The sequence below is a fragment of the Myodes glareolus genome, chromosome 27, assembly GCF_982192425.1.
Source record: "Myodes glareolus chromosome 27, mMyoGla1.1, whole genome shotgun sequence".
NCBI classification, from domain to species: domain Eukaryota; kingdom Metazoa; phylum Chordata; class Mammalia; order Rodentia; family Cricetidae; genus Myodes; species Myodes glareolus.
This window is the reverse complement of record NC_142052.1, coordinates 28,659,704-28,685,914: the sequence shown is the minus strand read 5'-3', so window position 1 is coordinate 28,685,914 and position 26,211 is coordinate 28,659,704. Positions and strand designations below refer to the sequence as shown.

Here is a 26,211-nt window from a genome sequence, read left to right as displayed (position 1 = left end):
GATATGACAAATAATGTTGCTATAGATATATTTGAGCACTTGTCCATGTGTTATGATTGAGCATCCTTTGGTTATATACAAAAAAGTGGGATTGCTAGGTCTTGAGATAGATTGTTTCTTTTTTTTTCCTTTTCTTTTTTTGATTTTTCAAGACAGAGGTGCTCTGTAGCTTTGGAGCATGTCCTGAAACTATCTCTTGTATATCACACTGGTGTCAAACTTACAGAGATCTACCTGTCTCTGCCTACCAAGTGCTAGGATTAAAAGCATGCACCACTACCACCCAGATTGCTTCCTAATTTTCTGAGAAACCACCATATTGATATCCAAAGCAGCTGTACCAGTTTGCACTCCCATAAGAAATGTAGGCGTATTCCCTTTATCCCACAACCTCTCCAGCTTAAATTGTCTTCAGTGGTTTTGATATTGCCTATATTTACAGAGCTAAGATGGAATCTCAGAGTTGTTTTGATTTACATTTCTCTAATGACTAAAAATGTTGGGCATTTCGCTAAGTGTCTCTCAGTTATTATAGATTCATTTTTTTTGAGAGTTCCCTGTTTAGGTGTGTACCCCATTTGTTATTGGATTTTTCTGATAACCAATTTCTTGAGTTCTTTATAAGTCTTAGAGATCAATCTTCTATCTGATGTGGGGTTGATGAAGATCTTTTCCCATTCTATAGGCTGCCTTTCTGTCTTGATGACAGTGATCTTTGCTTTACAGAAACTTCTCAGTTTCCGGAGGAACCATTTATTAGTTGTTTCTCTCAGTGTCTGTCCTACTGGAATATTTAGCAAGTGGTCTCCTATGCCAAAGCATTCAAGTGTACTTCCTACTTTGTATTCTATGAGGTTCAGGGTGTTTTTTGTTGTTATTGTTTTTGTTGTTGTTGTTGAGGTCTTTGATACATTTTGACTTGGTTTTCCAATAAGATCCCTTGGTCCTCCTGTCTGTTTTTCTGCCAATACTGGTCTGCTTTCAGTATGGTAGCTCTGTAGTAGTTTGAAGTCAGGGATTGTGATGACTCCAGAAGTTATTTGTTGGACAGGACTGTTTTGAGCTTCTTGTATTTTCTTTTTGCTTTTCTATATGAAAATGAGTATCAAATTTTCAAGTTCTGTGAAGAATTTTTCTGGGATTTGGATGGAAATGGCACTGACTTTGGAGATTGCTTTTGGTAAGATTGCTATTTTTACTTTGTTAATTCTACCTACCAAAGAGAATGGGACATTTTCTGGTGTCCTCTTCAACTTCTTTCATCAAAGAGTTAAACTTCTTTTTTTAATATTTATTATGTATACAATATTCTGTCCGTATGTCTGCAGGCCAGAAGAGGGCACCAGACATCCTTACAGATGGTTGTGAGCCACCATGTGGTTGGCAGGAATTGAACTCAGGACCTTTGGAAGAACAGGCAATGCTCTTAACCACTGAGCCATCTCTCCAGCCCCCAAAGACTTAAACTTCTTGTCATACAGATTTTCTACTTGCTTACTTAAAGTTACTCCAAGATATTTTATGTTATTTAAAGCTATTGTGAAGAGTGATGCTTCCATGACATATTAATTCCAGCCATCTTGCTCTTTAAAAAATATCCCTTGTAACCACCTTCTAACTATCTTCCTGATAACCTTTCCCAAGTTACTGGTCACCATAATTTTGTCCCCAACTGCTAATGGAACTTTTAAGTGCAAGTTAACTCATTTGTCTCTTCATGCTTGACATATTTTTCTTTATGTTATCCATTAGGCTCAAATACATTGTTGAACATTGTAGGCTTTCATCTTTTACAAGATGTTACAGTTCTATTTTCCTTATTCTGCAAATTTAGAAATGTTGTTTTCCATATATTTTCTGATTGTGAGAACATGAGTCATTTTCTTCTAAAGATTTACAGTCTCATTATGGTTTTCATAAAAGAATTATATTATTTTTTATTGATTTCTTCATTGTTTTTTGCTATTATATCATTGGTTTCTGCTCCCATATTCTTCATTGCTGTTGTTCAACAGTGCCAGGCAGGTACAGCCAAGAACAGAGGTGTTTTACTTGGTCCCTTCTTGATTTCACACATCAAAACATTAAAAATACCTCAGGAATTCCTATCTATAGATTTTAGATCACCCCCAGCTCCAACTCTATTTCCTGGCATTACCATGATGTGAGTTTCTAGGTCCACCTTCATGTGTTATGGGAAGAGACTCGGGTTCCTTCTGCAGTCTCTGATTCATCCTGCACCTCTCAGGACTCACACCCTTATCTGTGCTTTAGCCAAATCTTCTTATGGTCTGATGGACCTTGGGGAAATCCAAGTACATAAATCAAAGACTTAGGCTCATCTGCTCATACTCCTCAGCTCCCACAGTTCCAAACCCAGAGAACCAACTGGAATGCTAAGTCATTTTCTTTGGGTATTGTCCCTGGAATAGTTAGTTATGTTGCTATGGCAATTCATACTGAGTTCCAGGGAATGCTTCCAAGAAGGTCATTAGACTGTGATAATTGAACATTGCTTTTTGCGTTTATCATAATCTTACAAAAGTCCTGTTAAAAAGCAAACACTTACCTGTCTGCCATCAATGTTTCTAATACCAATAGGGGTGCTCATGTGACTTAAATTCCAGGGAATATAATATTATCATAAATAAATAAAAACTTGTTGCTCAGTATAGACTCTAGAATAGGATTCAGAGTCCTTCAGTAGGAGGCAGATGTGTGTTGGTTTTCCACTACCATCTAGTTTCTCCACAGCAGCACCTGTGATACTTTTGAGAAGACCAGTCTACCTTCTTCTGGACAGTCATACCTTTGTAGGATACTCAGTTATCTCTTCACCTTAGCTTGGTCTTGGATTATAAACTGACTTCAGTGACAAAGACAAGTGGCTGTTAAAGGTGCTAAACATAATCAAATAATCAAATGTAAAAAAATAATCAACGTAGACTAGAATCATGCTCTGAACCTATATCATTCAAACCTCTCCACAGTCACTGAAGTACTAATCAATTAATTAGTCTTGTGGAAGGCCCAGTAGAGGTGGAGATTTTTTCTGGGTACAACTGTTCACAATTGCTTGTTCTTTGCCCTTGGACAGAAAATCATAATGGCTGGATCAGGTTGTTGAGGAATTTTCTAATGACATGGGGGCCAGAAAGCAGAAGGAAAGAATACAGCAAAGATCAGGGAAATATATAACTTTCAAGGCATATCTCCAGTGATCTTTTCCCTCCAAGTAGATTATAATCATCCCACATTCCTCAAATGGTGTTACGATCTGGGAAATCAGTCAATAAGCACATAAACTATGGGGTTATTTCATGTTCAAAATGTAACCATGCCAGTAAACTCCTAAACTGCACATATAGACTTCATAATTGATATGCATTTAATGTTTGTCTTCTCATATATCAGTCTGTTTACCTAATATCTAACCATCTGTTCACATTGTTTTTATAGCCTGCTTTTTAGAAAATGTCTTTGGAACTTTGAGTGTTAAAGTCTTGTGTGCAAAAATTGGGTACTTGATTTTGTATTCCCAGTAGCCAAATAAAATGTAGTTATGGATGGCTATGCCTGCGATCCTAGCTAAGATAAGGTGTAGAAAAGAGGATCCCTGGGATTTGTTGATTGGCCAGAGTAGGAGAATCAGAAAGCTTCAGTGCTGGATTCTGTCTCAAAACAGTATATACATAGAGAGAAAGGGGAGAGAGACAGAGAGAGAGAGAGAGAGAGAGAGAGAGAGAGAGAGAAGGATTGAGGCAGGATTGAGGCAGGCCCTTCATATCAACTCTGGACTTCACATAAACATGTTATACAGCATTTGGGGGCCCAGTCTCTAGGCTACATGGTATTTTCTCAAAAACTAAACCAAAACCAAGCAGTGAGAACAAAAAATCTGGAATTGAGTGTGGCTGAGAAGACAGGAGAGCTTGTTTTGTGAGCTTAAAGAACTCAATTCAAGGCCCAGAATTCAAGCTGAAGAGAAAAAGAAAAACAAATATGGTCACAGGGACGTTTAACATAGTACTATGACACAGAGAACATTGGGTACCTAGGGCTTATTGGCCAGATAACCTAGCCTACTTGGAAAGTTACAGAGCAATCACAGACCATATCTCAAAAGAAATAACAAATAAGTTTGAGAAAATCATAGGAATAACATCAGAGTTTCTTCTCTGTCTTCCACAGGTATACACACAGACAGACAAACACAAAATCGCATACATACATATATCTCCATAAATATGTATACACACTCATGCACAAACATACACACACAGATATGCACTGGAGCATACAAACAGATATACATACAAATGCTTTGCTTGTATAGCTTTCTAAATGTTTATTTACACCTATTTATATTTGTAACCTGGAAATTCCCAGCTATTGAGTAGGGTTTACATTAAAATGCTGTCACAGTTTCATGAGTACCCAGGTTTTGAATATTTGGTAAGCCAAATCCCATTTCCAAGTAACGTCTGAGTTGGGAAAATTCTCTTGTATATTCAAATGATTAGTCATTTAAATTAGTTTATTAAAGCACTGACTGGCCAGAAGCTGGGCATGAGGCTGAGGGATCACGACATGAATGTGCCATGCTGATAAATGTTCTACCAATGGAAGATACTAAATAAGAAATATGGGTTAACATAAATGTAAGAGCAGGTTAGTAATAACTATGATCTTTTGGGTAAGTATTTTCAATTCTTAAAATCATTAAAGCTCCTGTGTGGTAATTTTGAGCTGTCAGTTAGGGAAAAGTAACTGTTCACTAGATAGGGGTCTGGAGAGACTCAACAATAGTGAGGATTCTAGCCTTATGGTCACCAATTTGTTGTTGTACAAAGAGTTCCTAAATAGTTCAGATTAGAAATAATGAAGGCTTATTCATCTGGGCATAAACTATCGGAAACTACCATGTATTGTCGTTATTTAAATTGAAACACAACAAGGCAGTCTATTTCTTCACTTTAATTTTACTTTTGGTATAGTATGACTCATTGGCAAAAGTTCTCAGACTAACAAAATAAAGCAATTTTTCGGCATTTTTATGCCATAATAGCACATTTGCATCTCATAACAATTCTTGCTTTAAAAAGCTTGATATTTTTGTTCTCCACATACCAACTTAATGAACTTTAAAATAACCCTTTAACAGTGGTTGCCTCACCTAGAGTCATTCTTTGTCCTTCATTTTTTATTGCTACCTTAGATTCTCATTTTTTATTGTTGAAGCTCTCACTTCCACATGATTTATGAGAGCACAATAGTGATTAGAAACAGATGGGAGAAATAGATGGGTTGACATACCCTAAGCTGTAATTACATTTTATTTTATGATGGACACAGTACTAACTGTGACAGTCCTTTATGAGTTTCTGAGCTTTTGACCATTGTTATTGTCCTCCTTTATTTTTTAGCACAGTGGCCTCATGAGACAATACATTTTTTTCCTAGAAGTGAACATTTAGGTTGTTTTTATATTTAGAATACCATGAATATAACTGCCACAAGCATGAGAATCCAATACTTCTTAATTCTAATTTTAATAATGTGGAAAATATACTTAGGTGATTGCTGGGATCTATAGTAATTTATGTCATTTTATGAGTACTACTCTGTATATTGTGAAGACACATAAAAATATGGCTATAAAGAGAACGTCTGGGCGTAACACTTTACTGTGCCCCCTGTGGTAATGGTGCTGGCCCCGGGGGTAATATCCATATGTATCAAAATAAATACACTAAATATGTGTAATTTTACATCAACTCTAACAATGCAACATGCTGTTATTAAATTTTAGCTGATATCTGTGGGAAATTCCAATTCACTGCTATCAGAGTTTATTTCCCATGATACTACACAATCTCATGTCACATTAAGGTTCACTGTTAAATTCTGGAGCATGCATTATTTTCGTTGTTTGTTTTCTCATTTAAATCATACCAAGTGTTGAATCTTTTAGGTGAAAACAACAATGTATTCTTTGTCACTATACTATACTATACTATACTATACTATACTATACTATACTATACTATACTGCAGTCTTCTTTCTATGTCTCTTTACATTTTCCAAATACACACTCGAGAATGTTTAGAGTCCTGGGTGAATGGCCTAGGTCAACACATGAATGAACAGAACCATTGCCTATGATATGGTCCGCCAAACTTCCAGAATATCTGACAAGTCAGCAAACCTTCTCCTGCTATTCAGAAGGCAATGTACCTCCACTTCCCATGCTCCCTCACATTTTCCAAGAGCATCATAAGAGGAGAAATCTAGAAAAATCCCAAAATATACCTCCCAACCTCCCAATTTTGCCCCATAAAATTACCCAGCTGGGCCTTGGGATAATAGCAGTCCCCCTACTAGATGAGGAGAGATCAAAGATTAGACTGCACAGGCCTTCCCAGCTATGGCCTTCCACCCTAGAGGAAGACAAGACTTTCATGAAGTACATTTGTATTTCAGTAGGAACTCTTTCAGTCTCTCAGTACACTTCCTGTTCCTCTCCAAGATACAGTGTCCCTTGTGTGCATATTTCATTACACACTCAATGTCCAGGGCAGACAAGTCTCTGCATCACAACTCATAAATTCTGCTGCCAAAGAAAGGTCACATTTCAACAGTGATTGCTTTAAGAGTAAAAAGAGGCCATGAATTAAAAAACAATGCAGTCTATGGAAAGGCTTGGAAGAAGAATAAAGAAGATGGAAATTAGGCAATTGTTATCCCCAAATATTATTTTAAAAAGTTGAAATAGGTTTTATGGCCATATAGTGCAAAGTCGAAAGATTTATAATAGAGCACACCAAGTTTCAGTCATTTTCTCTTGGGATGTTCATCTTAAACCTGTAAAATAACAGTTCTTTTAGGCAGAGTTATCCAGTTATGTATCCAGTTATATTTGTTCAAATTAGTGTATCTACAGTAATTTGTTTCCATAAAATAAGTTCTACTCTTTTTCCAGGATCTAGATTTCCTGGTCTGAGGATGCGAGAAATGACTAGTCAGGACATTTACAAATTACTACATGATAATATATAATAATAATAATAATAATAATAATAATAATAATAATAATAACAAAAATGAAAAACAAAAACAAAAAAACAAATATGAAACAATCCCAAATATGAAATGATCCAAAATCCTAAACCGTTTGAGTGCCAACATAACAGAATAAGTGGAAAATTATATTCCTGACGTTATGTGATAAGCTGCAGTTAATGTACATACACATTAATCACCTTCAAGGCATCTGAATAAGGCATATATGAAACATAAAACAATAACAGGTTAGACTTGATTATCAGTCTCCAGTTATTCATTTTGTATATGCATATCCCAGTATCTGAAATCATCTGACATCATCATACCACACAAGTACGGTACCACCATTTTGGATCAGGGACACTCCACATCCCTTGAGATTTTCCTCTAACATCCCCATCAGGAGAAGATCCTACAGTTCATGTGTTAAGTAGGTGCAGAGTTATGGTTCACAAGGAAACAATCTTTTCTTTGACTGTGACACATACAATGGGGGCTACGTTGAAGACTGGCAACTACCTCTTGTTATTCTCCTGTAGGAGATAAACTCCTAAATATTCTGGAGATACACAGCAGGATAGTATTTACCACAGGTTGGGAAGGGTGACAAAAATGGACAGAGAATTATTGAGATAGAGATTTAATGATTAAACAGGTTAAGTTCTAGTACTCCATAGCAAAGTAGGGACACTATAGTTAACAATAGTTCATTGTATATTTTTAAATTTATAAGAGGAAAGATATTTAAATGCTTTAAACACAAAGAAATGATAAATGCTTGAGGTGATAGACATGCTAATTACACTGGGTTGATCATTGCCCTTCATATACAGGAATTCCAATTCCATCATACCCCATGATGATGCGTTTCAATTATGACTAAAAATGAAATTAGCCATAAAAAAGATAATGGTGCATTGTTTAATCAAGTGATCCTCACATGTGTTAATATAGAACGATCACTGATGGACAGGGCATCTTTCTACTGGTACAATCCTGATTACTACAATCTTGTTGATTTGTCTCTTATAGATATCAAATTTTAATTGATTTTTCACTTGAAACACTTTACTCAAATGAAGGACTGTGTTTTCTTTCACTTATAAGTGGATAATTGGATCTTATTTGAAATAAATCTCTCTGCTGTGCTTTTCTAGGACTCACACACACACACACACACACACACACACACACACACTAGTTAGATCAACAGTAATCTTTCCTTGCATGGAGGAATGGCAGTTGTATAACGAATCTTTAACATAACTTCCATATCGTGGTAACATCTAAATTTTTGTGAAGAATCAAGGATACTCATTGCAGAACTGGAAGGACTGTGGTGTCTGAGTCATTTGATTTCTGATCCTCCTATAGAAGAACTGCTAATATTGAGAGACCCAGCTGGCTGTCCGTAGCCAGTGAGGGATTCTGGGAAGGGTTAGGAATCAAGAGTACTAGTGGCTGACAGTTTGTGAGTTCTTTTCATGATTCTCTTCTGTCTCCACTGTAGGGAGTGGTAAGGAAACCACAAGCTACCCCGTAACGAGTGGGGGGTGTTCAGAGCAGGTCTGTTGAAATGTCATCTCTGCTGGGACTTGGAAGTACCATGATCCAGACTGTAGTTTTGGTGGTCTATGTGGTTCATGTTGGCAGTGGTCCTTGTTCTCTGAGCCTCCTTGTGTATGGATTTACTGGGGAAGGGGAGACTCTGCATCCCTGGAATGGAAGGAAATGATGCTGGTTGTATCGCTGTCCACAATGCACACCTGAGCACTGCTTTTGTTGTACACTGGTAAGAGAGATTAGAAAATTGAAGGTTTAGTTTCTAGAAGTTCTGAATATTGCATTCCAATTTCAGGTTTGTGTTATCAAGATTACAAATAGTGTAGGACCTGGTAGAGCGATAGTTGAGTAGAATGCTTTTAACCTGGTGGTGCCACTAGCTGCAATGGTGTGATCCAGTGAAGCTTAGTTCCAGGGGACAAAAGGAGTTTCTGATTTGCAGAGATTTCACAGCTGTGCATTGTATTAGACAGGTAGACAGGGCACAAGCCACATATTCAACTTTATGCCATGTAGCAGGAAGCAGATTTTAAATCGTTTTATAGGCTGTTTTGGGCTTGAAAAAGATTAATTAGATTAACACTTCATCTGGCATCTTAAAATATGTACTCAGTTAACAGAAAGGGGTAATTAAAGCCCGCAGAGATATGTTACAGAATAGATTATTAACTTTTAAATTTTTAAATGCTAATAAAAAGGATACAACAGGTGAGGGTAAACACTAGATAATAAAAAAAATCCCTGCTAAATTAAGCCAATCTGTATGCTTTAAAGATACATTGCATTCAGAATAAAAACCAAGATATGTATTAAATTGGGGAAGAAAGTTATAGAGACCACTTAAATCCTTAAAGATTAGTTTCAAAAAAAGATCTCTTGAGTAAAAGAGACAATAGTTCATAAGAGAGCATTATCATTCAATCTTAACTAATTTCTAAGACCAACGGATGTTTTCCTTTTGATTAACTATAATTTCCAAAAATAAAACTCCATAAAGTTAGGGTTAAGGCAGAGTTTTGTTTTGTCTTTACGAGGTCTGCCTTTTTATTGTACTTGGACATTATCCTTTGCAGCTCTTAATATTCTTTCTTCATTCTCTATGTTTTACATTTTGATCAGTATATGTTGGGGGAACTTTTCTTTGGTCCAGTCTATTTGGTGTTCTCAAAACTTCTTGTACCTTCATAGATATATTCTTCTTTGGGTTGGGAAAGGTTTTTTCTATTATTTTTTTGTTGAGTATAGTTTCTGTGCCTTTGAGTTAGTGTTGTTCTCTTTCTTCTATCCCTATTATTCTTAGGTTTTAATTTTTTTCATGGTGTCCCAGATTTCCAGGATGTTTTGTGTAAGGTTTTGGTTGGATTTATTTTCTTTAACAAATGATTTGATTTCCTCTATAGTATCTTCAGCACCTGAGATCCTCTCTTCTACCTCTTGTATTCTGTTGGTTACACTTCCTGCTGTAGTTCCCATTTGTTTACCCAGATTTTCCATATACAGAATTCCCTTCATTTGTTTCCTTTGTTGCCTCTAATTCAGTCAAGTCTTGAGCCATTTGTTTCATCTGTTTGATTGTTTTTTCTTGTTTTCTTTGAGAGAGTTATTGATGCCTTCCAATTTTTTGTTTGTCTTTTCCTTGATTTCTTTAAGGGAATTTTTATTTCCTTCATCATCCTCCTATACTTACGTTGGGAACCCCATCATCCTCACAAAGTTACATTGAAAATCATTTTTTTTTCCTTCTCCTGGGTTAGTATTTAGTATGATTACATCTTCCTGTAGTATGACCACTGGGTTCTGGTGTTACCATGTTGCTTTCTATGTTGTTGGATGAATTCTTGCATTGGCACCTACCCATCTCATCCTTCAGTTGGTACCAGCACTGTCTTTGCCTCTTGGTCCAATTTTTGAAGTGGTTGTTTTTGTCTTTGCGACCTGTTCTTGGACAACTCTGTGTTTCAGAGAGCCAATGCCACTGAGGTCTGTCTTTGCACTCTCTCTTGGCCTGCTCTTTTGTTCTGCATTTCTGGGTCACTCTCTTGGTCCAGTCTGTGCAGTCACAGCTTGTGCTTCAGGGTCCCTGTCTTGGTCTACCCTGTGAAGCTGCATTTGTGTTTTAATGTTCCTCTGAAGTTCCAAGTGGCTGGGAGGTAGGATGGGGGGTTTTGGTGGTGGAGTGAGACTGTAGCTTTCAGGCTCTGATGGATGGTGTGGGGGTGTTTCAACAGCACACCTGAAGGAAATTTTCCTGTTGGCTGTCACATGAACTGAAGCAGGTAGTGTTTGGGCCCAGAGTTTTGCCCCAGTATGGAATTCCTAGAGAGGTTGTCCTGCTGGGCAGGTCATCACTCACCTCTTGGTATTTTCTGTGTAATAGCAGGCTGTGCTTCAGAGTTCCACTTAAGTTGGGGGTGCATGGATAGGAGGGCTTGAGGCAGAGTGGGACTTGTAACTTTCAAGGTTCAATGGATGGGATGGAGGTGTTGGAGCAGCCTACTTTCAGGAAACTTACATGCTAGCTGGCTAGGGAAGCTGAGGCCACTGGCAGGTGTCCTGGGATTTTGCTCTGGTATGGAGGGCCTAGAGAGTGGGGTGTCCTGCTGCATGGTCCCCACTGTGTAGTGTGGAGGGCCGCAACTACATTCTCCATAGCTTCTAGGGACAAAGGTAGAGATTGACCTCTGTTACCTCAAGGTGTGGTGGTACATGCCTTCGGTCCCAATGCCTGGGAGGCAGAGACAGGCAGATCTCTGTGAGTTCAAGGTGTTGTAGCACATGCCTTTAATCCCAGCGCATGTGCTTGGTAACTCTCTACTGCTGAGTCCCTGCCTACTTCCGAGGCATCACCTGGGATAATGGGCAGCGGACCAATCCAAGAGTGACACGTCAGAAGCGAGGACTGTTTTCTTTATAAGGGCTGGGTTCCCCTCATTCAGGGTCTCCGCTTTGGAAGCTGATGCTCTCCCTCTCAAGACGCATTAAATCTTTACTGCACAAGAATCCTAAGTGCCCCGCGTCGTTCTTCCTGGCGAGAAGGTAGCGCGGGACAGTGTAGTATCAGGCTGTGTTTCAGAGTTCCATTGAGATTGTGGCAGGGGTTTGGAGGAGTGCAATAGGAGATTTGGGGCAGAGTGGGACTCGTAGAATTCAGGGTCCAATGGATCGTGAGTATATTTCTTAAGCTTCAGTTTTTAAGTTTCTTCACTTGTTGCTTGTTTGTTTGCTTTTCATTTTCTCAAGACAGGGGTTTTCTGTATCTTTGAAGTCTTTTTGTTTTTTGTTTTTGTTGGACTTTTTTTTTTGGTTTTTCAAGACAGGGTTTCAGGTAGTTTTACAGCCTGGCCTGGAACTAGCTCTTGTAGACCAAGTTGGCCTCAAACTCTCTGCCTCCCGAGTGCTGGGATGAAAGGTGTCCATCACTCTTCTCTGGCCAACAAGGCTTTAGTGGGTTTTTCAAGAGAAGGTTTCTCTGTGTATGTCAGGCTCTGCTGGGACTCAAACTAAACAGCAGGTTGTTCTCAAACTCACAGAGATCTGCCTGTTTCTTCTGCACAGGTACAGGAGTTGAAAGCATGCACCACCACTTCCTGGCCAAACATGCATTTCTTTATATCCTTTTTTGTGTGTGAAAATATGGTAATATTTATTGTGTGATTCCATACAATAGAAACTATTTTTACACTTGCATAACCACACAGGAGAAATGGGACCAGTGTTGTACTAGATATTCTAAGAAATTCATTCTGAATTAAAGGAGGATTGTTTTAACTGACTGAGTTTTCAGATGGAATTTTGCATGAATTAGAATCAGTGTGTTCTCTTAAACTTCTGTATGAAACACAAAATCTAGGGAGAGTTGATGCATTGGTACTAGATTTGAAGAAAGTTTACAAACTTCCCATTCATTTCATGTCTTTGCTGTCACTGTCCACTTCTATCACCATGGTGAATTCCTCTCAGCTCCCATATCATTTCCAAAGGAAATTTCAGGTAAAACTATATGTCTTCTATGGAAAAGGACATATGGACATTCCCAATTGCCCCAAATGTGTTTCCTTTTTTTGGCATAATAGATAAAAATACTAAGAAGAGTTTAAAAACCAAAATTCTGATCTCTTTGAATCAAGAACTATGATCAATTTACCTGGTCCCTTCAGGGACTATTATTTATACTTCTCTTGCTACTTTTTCTCCTAGACTGAAATCAGGTACAAATATTTGATCATGTAATTTGGGTACTTTTGAACTGTTCCTTACCTATTACTTCTGATTGTAAATTAGAGGAAGTTTGCTGTTAGACAAGGGTCATGAACTTTTTAAAGACTTGTCAATTGTATTGTTTTAACAAAATGCTCATTGGCCAGTGGCCATGCGGGAAGTATATGCTGGATGACCAAGCAGGAAGTATAGGCAGGGCTGATCAGAGCAGGAGAATTCTGGAAAGAAGAAAGGTTCAGCCTGCAGTTATCACCCAAAGGCAAAGGATATAAATGAGATTGCCTTGCTGATAAAAGGTACCAAGCCATGTCACTGACACAGACAAGACTTATGGGTGATTTTAGGATGTAAGAGTTAATAGGAAGCATGACCTAATAGACACAACAGTTTATAATCAATGTAGAACTTTGTTTGGTTTTGGGGACTAATGACTATAGAACCAGGTGAAACAAATGTTAACAAATGTTGTCAACATGAATAACTAAATCCAATTTAAACCAGAGAGAGCTTGGAAATTAATTCAAGACACAAAAGAACAGAGTTAAGCATGGTTTCTTGGTATCAGCATTTTCTTAGCTGGGCTCTGATAGAGGCAAGTGTTGCTCATTTAAGAGAAGCTTCCTGAGTCAGTTTTAGCTGTAAAAACCTTGCAGCCCTTTTAAGAAGCACCACACCAAACACTTAAATGGTGTCTATGTACAGTTACCATCATGCTTCTTGGTGGTGCTAAGGACCTTGAAACTCCATAGAATTGTGGCATTAAACATGGTTCCTGCCAGTACCTCAACCCTGAGGCTAGACTCACCGAAAGCTAAGGAATCAGGTGGATCCAACTGTCAAAGCCAAGTCTTTAACCATAGCCATATTGCTTAGCATATTATAGGGGTAAAGAGAAGATTCAATAATCTACACTTTTATCCTATCATTTCATTGGGTGCCTTTTTTAGGTGGATGTTTCTGCCCCCACCAAAAACTCTCAAATACACAGCAGCCACTTCAAAAACAATTGACCCAGAAGCTTAATACAACTTATGAATGCTTGCGCCGTGGCTTAGGCTTATTACTAACTCACTCTTAGACTGAATATTGACATTCATCGCAGCAATCATGCTACCCTTTAAAGCTCATTTTATTCTTTTTTCTCTCATTCAGTGATATGTCTTTTAATATACATATTTCAGCTGGAATTAGAGGTGTATGGCTGTAATCACTGTACACAGGAGTGTGGGTGGGGGCAATCTCCGTGAGTTTGAGGGTTTGAGGTCAGCTTGTTTCCCATAATAAATTCCTGGTATCCATGTTTATGTAGACATATCTTGTCTAAAAATGTCCCCGAAGAAAGCCCACTTCAAATTATGGAACTTTTCCTAATAAAATTTGACTGCACTTAGACTGAATTCAACCATCCTTTTTATCTTTACTCACATAGAGAGAACTGTCTTAACAATGAAAATAGGAATGAATATACAAATTTCGTTCACATTCTGTCCAAGGGATCCTTTGCCAACCATCCAGAGGTGACTTTTTTTTAATTATTTATTTATTATGTATACAACATATCCTTCCATGTATGCTTGCTTGCCAGAAGAGGGCACCAGATCTCATTATAGATGGCCGTTAGCCACCATGTGGTTGCTGGGAATTGAACTCAGGACCTCTGGAAGAGTAGTAAGTGCTCTTAACCTCTGAGCCATCTCTCCAGCCCCCAGAGGTGACTTTATCTTTCAAGTGATAAGAGACAGAAGGAAGAGTGAGTCACCTTCACCTGCAACATTGTATTGACATATGTGGGACCCAGAGAGTTGTCTCACAAGTACTGGTCCTCTTGGGTACCCATCTTTGATTCCTAGCATACACATCAGATTGGACAGTCCTCCCTGTATTTGTAGGTTCTGAAGATCTGGTGCATTCTTCAAGCCTTAGGGCACCAGATTGGCAAATGTTGAAGAAAAAGGTTTGTGGGTGTCTCTATGTTTTAAATATATTTTCTTCATGTGTACATATATGTAACAATATTAAAAATACATGAATATTAATAAATATTCATGACATAGTTTTAATAATATTTTCTGTCAAAGGCAGATAAGAATCATGTTGCTCAAAAACAAGTAAAATTTTACTGCAAGTGGGTAAATTAGCTTCAGACATGGATGATCTCTGTATTTGTGTGTTTAAATGAACATGTTCAGTCCTGAAACCACAACACACAACGAACAGAAATGGACCCAGCAGATTCTATTCACATATTTGTCCAAACTTATTAGAACATACTTAACAGTGAAGGAATTGGAAGAGAAATATTTGGAAAGGGATAAAGAGAGGACACAAGAGGGTAAAGAGGTGTAATACATTTTAATTTAAATGTGTAAAATATATTTTAATAAAAATGTGACTTAAGAGATAGCTTAGAAATTAAGAGCAATGGTTATTTTTGAAGACAGCAGGGTCATGTTGCTAGAACTCCTGTAACTCAGGTTGAAGTGATCTGATTCCCTCTTCTGCCTCGGCAGGTCTTGACACAGACACACAATTTGGGCAAATATTCATACATATAAAATGAAACTTAAAGAATGCAATCCTGTAGAGTAAATTTCACAACCTTGAAACAGAGAGTAGTCAGGGCTAGTTAAAATGAACTATTTTTGGTCCTTCTTAGAAGTATCTCTGGTCTTCCTTTGAACCACCATTTTCAGTGTCAAAAGAAGCCTTATTCTGAAGTTAGAAGAGCTCAGAATAGCTGCTCATTTAAGACAATCTTTTATAATGTGGACAGGACTTTCCCATATTTTTGTATTTGTGGTCTATTTCCTATGTATGTGCATATATCTTTTAAATTTATCTTTTAGATCTTGCTTGATCAGAACAATAGTTTTGGTTTGTAAATCTCCATCTGCCAACTTGGTTAGACATGCCTTCTCCTGTCTTCCTCCCCTTTTGGTTGTTTTGTTTTCCAAGACTAGGTTTCTCTATAGTTTTGAAGCTTGACCTGGAACTAGCTCTTATAGATGAGTCTGGCCTTGAACTCACAGAGGTCTATCTGCCTCTGACTCCCTAGAGTTCAGATTAAAGGTGTGTGCCACCACTGCCTGACTTCTGTCCCTCTTTAAGTTGTTCACAGTATAACCTTGGTCCTGAACTCAAAAGAAACTTCAAGATGACAGCATATGTGGAGTGCAAAATGTTTTCCAGACTGGCTCCTCTTTTTAGCATTAACCACTACTAGATGCCTGCTGTTGTTACAGCAATTTATGTTAATTAAATGTTTAAGTTTGTGGAATGATTCATGCCTGGGAAGGCATATTAATTCTAGAACATCAGTCTTGTAGAAAAATGTTTCTTAGACAAAAATTCTTTTGTTGGATCATGTAGCCTTGATACCACTCCATTGCTGCCCAGGAAATTGACCTTGCTCTCCTGGTGATTAAACCAACTAAATATTTAGATTGAAGAACTCAGTCAACACTTAGTTGTGAAATTTTAAATTTGAGTAATGGAGTCAACTGTTCATTTCAATAACAAGAAAAGGTTTTGTGTGGAGCATGGTTTTGGCCTTCAGAACCTGACAGTAAATACACAGGCTGTGTATCCTATAGGGGAAACACTGTAGGCAGGCAGCAGTGAAGTCACCATTATGAAATAAGATATGATTGTAGATGGATAAGTGATTTTGTAATTTCCCAGCATGTACTGATTCATGTCATGTAATGAAGGCAGGCCAGATTTAGGTTTACAATGTGAGAAGGTTAATTGAGCCAATGAATATTGAAATTCCAACAAGAAGCTCTAATATACAGATATGTTCAGTCTTGTTTGTCATGGTTATATCCGTTAGCTCTGGCTGTGTTTGTCAGGTGACAGCCCCAAGCAGCTAACATTGTATTTAAGGACAGCATGGAATAATATCTTATTAATGCCATTCCCTTTGAAAGAGAATGGTTTTGTGTTTTTCAAAGTCAGTCTACCTTTATGGTTTTTTCAGCTACTTTTTAAAAAACAAACTATGAGTTTCAATTTTTAACTTAAAATATCTTTAAATGCATCATTGTGTAGGCCCCTTACTTCCCTTGCTCCCTGGGATGCAAATCAAGGACTGTTTTGGCAACCAGCTAAAGCTTCCTGCTAGTTCTGTGTTTGTTCTGCTCTAGCCTGGTAAAATAGCGTAAAGCTTTAAAATGGTAATTTCTCAACCTGCCCGGAAGTGCCCAGGCGCCAAGATCCCTCTACCCTGTCTGACACTGCTCTGCACCCTTCACCCACCTGCCTGCTGAGAAGCTTTCGGTGCCAGCTTCCCCATCCCCCTCTGGCTGGGAGGGGTTCTCCTTGTCTGGGGCCAAAGTATTTAACCCTGGTTTTTGGCTGAATAAAGGGGCATTCTCCTCTTGGCGAATGACTCAAGCTCTCTGTATGTGTGTGCATCTTATATTTTATTGCCTGGGACTTTGCCCAGCTCGTGTAAGGTATGGAATCGCAGTCCATACCGGTAGGGAGGTGATGCAGACCTCAGGTGTGGAGGAAATGTCCTCCACATCATTGCTCTAATTTCTTATTTCTTCCTATTCCCCATTATTTTTAGGTCATTAAGAATTTCTTTCCATTTTTTATCAAGTCTGTTTTTTACTTGTTTATGTTTAAGCAATGTCTCTGGTAACTTAGGCTGGCCACACACAATGCCATTGAGAATTCCATTGCACATCTAATCCTGCTTCTGCTTCCAAGTGCTGAAAAGTCCTGCAACTGCTTCATGGCTGGGCCTTAACTGGTCAGTGAAAAAAAAATAGACTGGTAAATGGGGGCCCTCCTACTTCTCTGGGTTATAATTCCAACTTAAAAATGAAGATGGATTGTGTACAAATTGAGTTCGATGACCAACTTAAAGCATGCATAGTCCCAGTACAGAAAGGGATGGACAAGAAGAAGCATGAATACTTACTAAAGTAGTCTACTTTAGAAATAAGTAGTGAAGTGATATATTCAAGATGATTGATTGAAGGGTGATCCGAATTAGTAGTATTAATAAAATCCCAGAGTCAGATATTGGGGTAAAGCTGACAGAACAGAGAAGCAACACAACAGCCACATTCACTTCTTGCCCCTCCAAATCTCATGGATATGGGGAATATAACTGAGATCATCTTTTGGGCAGTGAGTGATTTTAGCCTCTCAGCAATCTCCCCAGCTCAAGACTGAGGGCCTCAAAACCAATTTGAGGTTGACAAATGAGACAGATTTCTGCTGGGCACATTGTTCCCCACCAATAATCCCAAAATATTGAATATGGGCACAGGTGGATTTTGCCTTTCAGGTCCAGTTAGTGTACATAGCAAGAACCTGTCTCAAAAGAAAACATTAAACAAATATCATTCGTGCTGAATTTGGTGGTTCACACTTTAGATTTTAGTGCATAGCAAGTTGATACAGGAGTATCACCAATAGATTCAAATCAGGCTAAGGTATCTTGTGAGACCCTGGTCAACAAAACTTCCCCTCCCCAAACGTTTCAGACTGCTGTTCTTTTTACTGTTTCTTAAACCTAACAAAGCTCTACCCATTTGTTTTGGAATGCTGAAACCAATACCTGAAATGAAAATGGAGACCTAATTAGCACTTACTGCAGATTCTAACTTCATAAATCTCAAGGGTAGAAATACCATCTAAGCACTTTTCACTCTTTTAAATAAGTGAGCCTGTTAAAATAATCTTAAAATGTTTTTATTAAGTATAAAATGATTTACTAGCTAGGGACTTGAGAAATAATGAGTAAAATCTATCTCAGAAAAAAATTCAGGTTGTTAATTCAACACATCCACTACAAAATGTCTGGGTTTTACCTTGCTGTGGTTTAAGCTTTAATGTTCGTATATCCCTTGTAAGCATCCATTTACTTAATTTTAAATTTTAATAGACTTGAATAAATGACAGCAAGATAAAATTTAATGATAAATATATTTCTACTCACAAGTACCTTCACCTTGATCAAAACAAATGATTAAATCTTGCCATAGAGCTAATGGCTCATACTGTTTGATAAATTTTTCATCAGTTTGACACTCAATATTACACTTCATTTTTCCCATACTCTTTCAACTATTACTGCATGAAAGGTTATTTTCTTCATGTGTATTTAATGTGATACTGAAGTAGTTGCTAAAAGTGCTTCAGGTATGTAATTATGGCATAAATTAAAAAATTGGGAACTAGAAGTGGATATAGGAGCAGGGAAGACAATATCGACATTAAGGCATCCATTTTAGGGTTGGCAAGAGACTTGAATCTAGAGGGGATCCCAGGTGTCCATGGGATGTCTCCAGCTAGGGCCGTCAACAGTAGGGGAGAGAGTACCTGAAAGTTCCTTTCCTCACTAACACTGATTATCTCGTATATCACCATAGAATCTTCATCTGGCAACAGATGAAGATAGAAACAGAGACCCTCATCAGAGGAATAGACTGAGCTCCCAAGGTCCAGTTGAAAATTAGAAGGAGGGAAAAGACTCAGTACCACTTGGGGTTGGTCCACCAACTGAGGCAGATATCCCGATTTTTATGTGACAAAAAAATAGAAACTTGAACATAATTAACTGTTCTTGTAGGACCAGGAAAATGAAAATGTAATGGCAGAAAGTGGGTATTGACATCATTAGATTTCAGTTGAAAATAAAGTTGATAAAAAAAACAATCCTGGGTTCTTTTGTCTGATTTTTTTTTCCAGGACAGGGTTTTCCAGTGTAACAGTCCTACCTGTCGCGGCGCTAGCTCTTGTGGACCAGGCTGGCCTCAACCTCAAGGGCTTTACCTGCCTCTGTCTCCCCAGGGCTGGGATTAAAGGCATGTGTCACCACTATCCAGACATTTGTGTGAAATTTTATCTCCAAATTTTTTATTATTCTGCCTATGCTCTAGAAATTTAGTAATGCCAAATTAAAATGTAATGGGCTAATGTCTTTAATGGAATATTGAAGTTGTTCAATGGTTATCACTGATGACTTACTTAGCTGTACAGTAAAAAAAACACAAGTAGGGCAGAAATAAATGAAAATGAAAAGGTAGTTTCAAAGGGCATTCATGTGTTAATACAGGCAGGATTTTTCAAAGAGTTTATCATCATTACAGAAAAAGCCATTGCTCTGGACTGGAAGCTTATCAAGGTGCCCTAAGAGTAAGACTCCATACACATAAGCCTTCAATTTAAAGATGGTTGAGCAAAGTGACTCAGTCTCAGGAAGCTACTTCATTCCAAACCTTCTACACTTGTGGTCCAATCTCGTTAGTGCTTTTTGCAGTTAAACAAAAACCCTACTTCTCAGGATCACCAGTAATGTGTTGGTCTTGGGAACTGAAAGAATCAAAATTTAGGATCATGGATTTTTAGTTTATGCTGACAGTTTACCATTGTTTCAGGCATCTGTGTTTGGCAGAGTCAGAAGCCCAATGAGGAGACAGTGAGAGTTCATGGCATGAAGCTGAGAAGATTGGAGCTGGGTGTGGTGTTGTTGGTTGTTTCTTTTACTCCCTTCTTCCTTTAGGGCCAGCCACCCAGTTCACAATTAAATTTCACACATGAAAGCTTATTTTTTTTCTTATAAATACTTGACTTTGGCTTGTTTCAAGGCAGGTTGTTGTTAATTTAACTGTTCTCTCTGCATTTCCCCCTGGCCTTTATCGTTATTCCTCTCTTTATTTCTTACTCCATGGCTTGCTGTGTAGCTGGATTAAAGGCTCCTGTTGTTCTCTCCTTATGCTGCCTCTTCTTTAATCCTCCCAGATTTTTCCTACCATTTATTCTCTTTTTCTCACAGGCCTGCCTGTCCTTTCTTGTCCTGCAATTGGTCATTCAATTCTTTTTTAGACCAACTAGGTATTTTAAATAGGCAAAGCGTCACAGCGTCACACAGCTAAACCAATGGAACAATTCTTTGCATCATTAAAACAAATGCTCCACAACATAAATAAATATACCACATTTAAAAATATTATTTCAAAAAACACTGGGTTACATTTTGAGCCCACAGATGTTAAGATTCGTAAGTTATGACACAACTTCCATGGAGACCTAGCTGCTTATAGTGAGTGGAAGTTACCAAAGAGAGAAATGCATGAGAAGTTGCAGGGATAGGGCCATTTAAGTCATTTGAAATTGAAGCCCATACATCTGACCAGAGAGCTACAGGATTTGTTGGTTGTCTGGCTCTGCTTCAGTCTTGCCTTGGTCCAATCATCCCTTACTGTGTGTTTATTTTTCTCTTTTGGAATGTTAATGTTATTTTGTGCCATTGATGTTAGGAAGAGGTAACGTGTATCAGGTTTTATAAGATATTGTTGTCAACAGATTGTCCTGAGTGCAAGAGGGGACATTGCACATTTGGACAGTGTAGGGACTATTGCAGATGAGGGTCATTAAATGTCTATCCTTGAAATGACTAAATGCATTTTTTCTATTGTTGACCATGAATCAATAATGACTGGGGTCAGAATGTACTTATTGAATGAAAAACCTCCCAGAAAACATCATGTATTTGAAAAAGTTTCTCTCCTTGGTGACTTTCTTTCAATTTCCTGTGAATCTTTAGTAGGAGAAGCCTGTCTAGATGAAATTCCTCACTGTATGTGGTGAGTCTCAATACCCTTAACTATTTCCTGACATTTATATCTACTGTTTTGTGTTTGTCATTAATTTGACAATTTCTTACTTATACTGAAATGATTTTGCTATCATTATAGGCTTGGTCTATATTTTCTATATCTTACCTATATTCTATAAGTAAGAATAAGATATAGCCGAAACAGTTGCTTTTACGGAGTTTGGAAACCTGCTATTTTAATTGTTTTGTTTGCTTGTCTAAGTCACCCTTACTATGTGGCTCCAAATTCCTGAAGGTAAAGGGGGAGGCATCATTTCTGGCTCTATTCATTTTTATATTATAGGGTGATAGCCCTGGAATATAGTTTTTTTATATGTCAAGTATATGTTGCTGTGCTGAGCTTCATGTGTATCTTGAATTTTAAAATTTGAAAGAGGGTTTCACTCTGTTTCCCAGGTGTCATGTATTTATGACATTAATACTGCCTGAACATTTTGAGTCAGTTAATTGCAAGTACATGAACTTCGTCTGGCCTGTTATGCTTGATTTGATATTTTTAAAATCAATATGACTCTTTTATATGTCTGCATGGAAATTCATTACCTGGGTATCAAGGTGATCTAAAGATCTCAGAATTCCTGATCAAGGAACAATGGAAAGTTGTGATCCCTGTGTAAGAACTGGAAAATGTGCCCACCTCCATTCAAGACCAGCAAGAACTCTGAATTACTCTGCCCTCTCTCCAGCCCTGTGTTGATTATTTATGACCAACATTTATATTTCTAGTGTTTTCATCTGTCCATTTTAACTGCCTTATACACAAAGTTGCTTTCGACAAAATGTTATTGGAATTACAGTTTAAATTATGGCACTTAGATAGCTGGAAGATGAATACAAAACTAGAGTGAATGCAAAATTATTTGTAAGAACTTCAATAAATGTCTTTCAGTTTTTTTCTGTTCCATTTGTCTGTTTCACGGATTTTGCAATGGGGACAGTGTCTTAATGTGTCCTTCCACCTGTCCTGGACCTGATTGTATAGCCTTGACTGACATTCAACTTCAAGACAAATATACCCACCTTTGTTTTCTGAGTGTTGTGGTTAAAGACACAATACACCCAGTGTGTCCATATTACTTTTTATTTTGTGGTCTGTGACTCTTCATACAATTTTCTCATGCATACTGTATACTGTTGATCTTTTTTGTTGTCTCTTCCTGTCTGTCAGTAGACATTGATCTTATGAGGTGATATCCCATATAAAGACATGTAGAAATGACAGAGTTTACTCTGCTTTTCAATTTCCTTCCAAAGTGACTGTCTATGTCATGGAATAAGAGTAAGGAACCCCAGAATCATATGTCTATACTCTGAAAGAAGTATGCATTTCCAACTTTATCACTGTCATGCTTTCCATTTTACATGTGTGATATATTTTAGAAGGCAGTGACCTATGATGATGTGTATATCAACTTCACTCGGGAAGAGTGGGATCTGCTGAATCCTTCCCAGAAGAATCTCTATAAAGATGTAATGCTGGAGACCTACAGGAACCTCATTTCTATAGGTAAAAATGAATTTCCTTCATGTTTCAAAGTATGGAAACAGCTTTTCCTTAGTTAAGGATGTTGTTCTGCAATTTGATTTAGAAAGAAGAATGAGGTGAATAAAGCAGTAATAGTTCTTAGGTGCACTTAAGATAATAAGCTAAATGTTGCACATTGTTAAATGATATGACAGATATTCTGGTCCTGTATTTCAGGTTACATTTGGGAAGACCATAACACTGAAGAACTATGGCAATGTTCTAGAAGACATGCAAGGTAATTTTCATGTGCAAGTTGATACCAATGTGCCTCTGATGAGATTGCACTTTTTCCTAGAACTTTTAAATAAAAGTAGCAATGCAAATAAGCACAGCTTTAAGTGCATAGATGGTTATTAAATTCTCAGAAATCCATATACTTCAATTTCATGTCTGTGAATTATTCTTCCTTTTCTATGTGTATATAAGCTTATGAGCAAAGGGATATGTAAAGATTTAACATACATGTCCTTAAGGACAAAAAGAAGATCAGCAGTAGTTCCCATGTAGAGTATACTTGTTGAATTTGATTCAAGGATGGAATACTGATGGTTTTCTACCATCATTATTAATATATAAACATTACAAAAATGCCACATGAGTTCTAGGTTTGTGTAAATACTTATGAATGTCCTAGTTCACTTAGCAAATATAAATGATTCACAGTATAGTAAAATTTATGAATGCAGTAAACTTGGTAAATCTCTCAGTGTATTCAGTATTCTTCCAAAAAGTGAATAATATAATATGAAATGTTTTTGTAAATGCAAAAAGGTATACCATGAAACAAAGGAATTTATCATTATACTCATATTTCTAGGTGCAACCTGACAATTAATTAAAAAGCAAACATGATTTTAAACAGAGTTATGATATCTTAATGCCTAATTCCTTTTAGAATTGGATCAGGTCATAAAATTAATTCATATAGATATAAGGTTCAACAGTGTCTTAAATGTGGTAAATCTTTTAACTGTGCCAATTATCCTTGCAGGATTGAAAGGAATCAAAATGGTGAGAAGAACCTTTCAGTGTATACTCACTGTGTTAAAGCCTTGTCTTATGACACTCACCTTCTACAGAATGAAGAAACACATATTGGACAAAAATGCTCTAAAAGTAAGCAGTGTGGAAAAGCCTTTGCTTATCTCAATAATATTCAAGTGCTTAAAAGAAAGCACACTGGAAAGAAACCCTATGAATACAGTCAAGATGATAAAGACCTTGTTCTTCATGTAACTCATCAAAGTCATAAAAGAATACATTCTGGAGAGAAACCCTATGAATGTAATGAATGTGGTAAAGCCTTTGCCCAGCACAATAAACTTCAATTGCATAAAAGAACACATACTGGAGAGAAACCCTATGAATGTAATCAGTGTGGTAAGGCCTTTGCCCGACACAATAGTCTTCAACTGCATAAAAGAACACATACTGGAGAAAAACCCTATGAATGCAATCAGTGTGGAAAGGCCTTTGCAGATCATAGTAATCTTCAAAAGCATAAAAGAATACATACTGGAGTGAAACCCCATGATTGTAATCAGTGTGGTAAGGTCTTTGTATTTCACATTGCTCTTCAAAACCATAAAAAAATACAAACTGGAGAAAAACCCTATGAATGTAATCAATGTGGTAAGGCCTTTGCCCAGCACAGTAAACTTCAATTGCATAAAAGAACACATACTGGAGAGAAACCCTATGAATGTAATCAGTGTGGTAAGGCCTTTGCCCAACACAATAGTCTTCAACTGCATAAAAGAACACATACTGGAGAGAAACCCTATGAATGTAATCAGTGTGGTAAGGCCTTTGCCCGACATAGTATTCTTCAAAACCATAAAAGAACACATACTGGAGAAAAACCCTATGAATGTAATCAATGTGGGAAGGCATTTGCTCGGCACAATAAACTTCAATTGCATAAAAGAACACATACTGGAGAGAAACCCTATGAATGTAATCAGTGTGGTAAGGCCTTTGCCCGACACAATAGTCTTCAACTGCATAAAAGAACACATACTGGAGAAAAACCCTATGAATGCAATCAGTGTGGAAAGGCCTTTGCAGATCATAGTAATCTTCAAAAACATAAAAGAATACATACTGGAGCGAAACCCCATGATTGTAATCAGTGTAGTAAGGTCTTTGTATTTCACAGTGCTCTTCAAAACCATAAAAAAACACAAATTGGAGGAAAACCCTATGAATGTAATCAATGTGGTAAGGCCTTTGCCCAGCACAGTAAACTTCAGTTGCATAAAAGAACACTTACTGGAGAGAAACCCTATGAATGTAATCAGTGTGGTAAGGCCTTTGCCCGGTACAGTCATCTTCAACTGCATAAAAGAACACATACTGGAGAGAAACCCTATGAATGTAATCAGTGTGGTAAGGCCTTTGCCCGACACAATAGTCTTCAACTGCATAAAAGAAGACATACTGGAGAAAAACCCTATGAATGCAATCAGTGTGAAAAGGCCTTTGCAGATCATAGTAATCTTCAAAAGCATAAAAGAATACATACTGGAGCGAAACCCCATGATTGAAATCAGTGTGGTAAGGTCTTTGTATTTCACAGTGCTCTTCAAAACCATAAAAAAAACACATACTGGAGAAAAACCCTATGAATGTAATCAATGTGGTAAGGCATTTGCCTGGCACAGTAGTCTTCAAAACCATAAAAGAACACATACTGGAGAAAAACCCTATGAACGTAATCAATGTGGTAAGGCCTTTGCCCAACACAGTACTCTTCAATTGCATAAAACAACACATACCGAAGAGAAACCCTATGAATGTAATCAATGTAGTAAGGCATTTTCCTGGCTCAATAATCTTCAAAAGCATAAAAAAACACATATTGGAGAGACACTCTATGAATGTAATCAATGTGGTAAGGCATTTGCCTGGCACAGTAGTCTTCAACAGCATAAAAGAACACATACTGGAGAGAAACCCTATGAATGTAATCAGTGTGGCAAGGCCTTTGTATTTCACAGTGATCTTCAAAATCATAAAAGAACACATACTGGAGAGAAACCCTATCAATGTAATCAATGTGGTAAGGCCTTTTCCCTGAACAATACTCTTTGAAGGCATAGAAGAACACATACTGGACAGAAACCCTATGAATGTAATCAGTGTGGTAAGGCCTTTTCCGAACACAGTAGTCTTCGATTGCATAAAAGAACACATACT

General features: G+C 37.5%; 1 protein-coding gene across 1 annotated transcript in view; it reads left to right on the top strand.

Annotated features, from left to right (window-relative positions):
* LOC148117628 (uncharacterized) overlaps positions 1-25,698 on the top strand; it is a 41,421-nt gene extending 15,723 nt beyond the window's left edge. Inside the window, exons 2-4 of the mRNA XM_087902343.1 lie at positions 22,866-22,992; positions 23,188-23,248; positions 24,005-25,698. Of these exons, the coding sequence (XP_087758469.1) occupies positions 22,866-22,992; positions 23,188-23,248; positions 24,005-25,559 (1,743 nt within the window). The 3' untranslated portion in view covers positions 25,560-25,698. The remainder of the gene's footprint in view (positions 1-22,865; positions 22,993-23,187; positions 23,249-24,004) is intronic.
* The last annotated feature ends 513 nt before the right edge of the window (positions 25,699-26,211 follow it).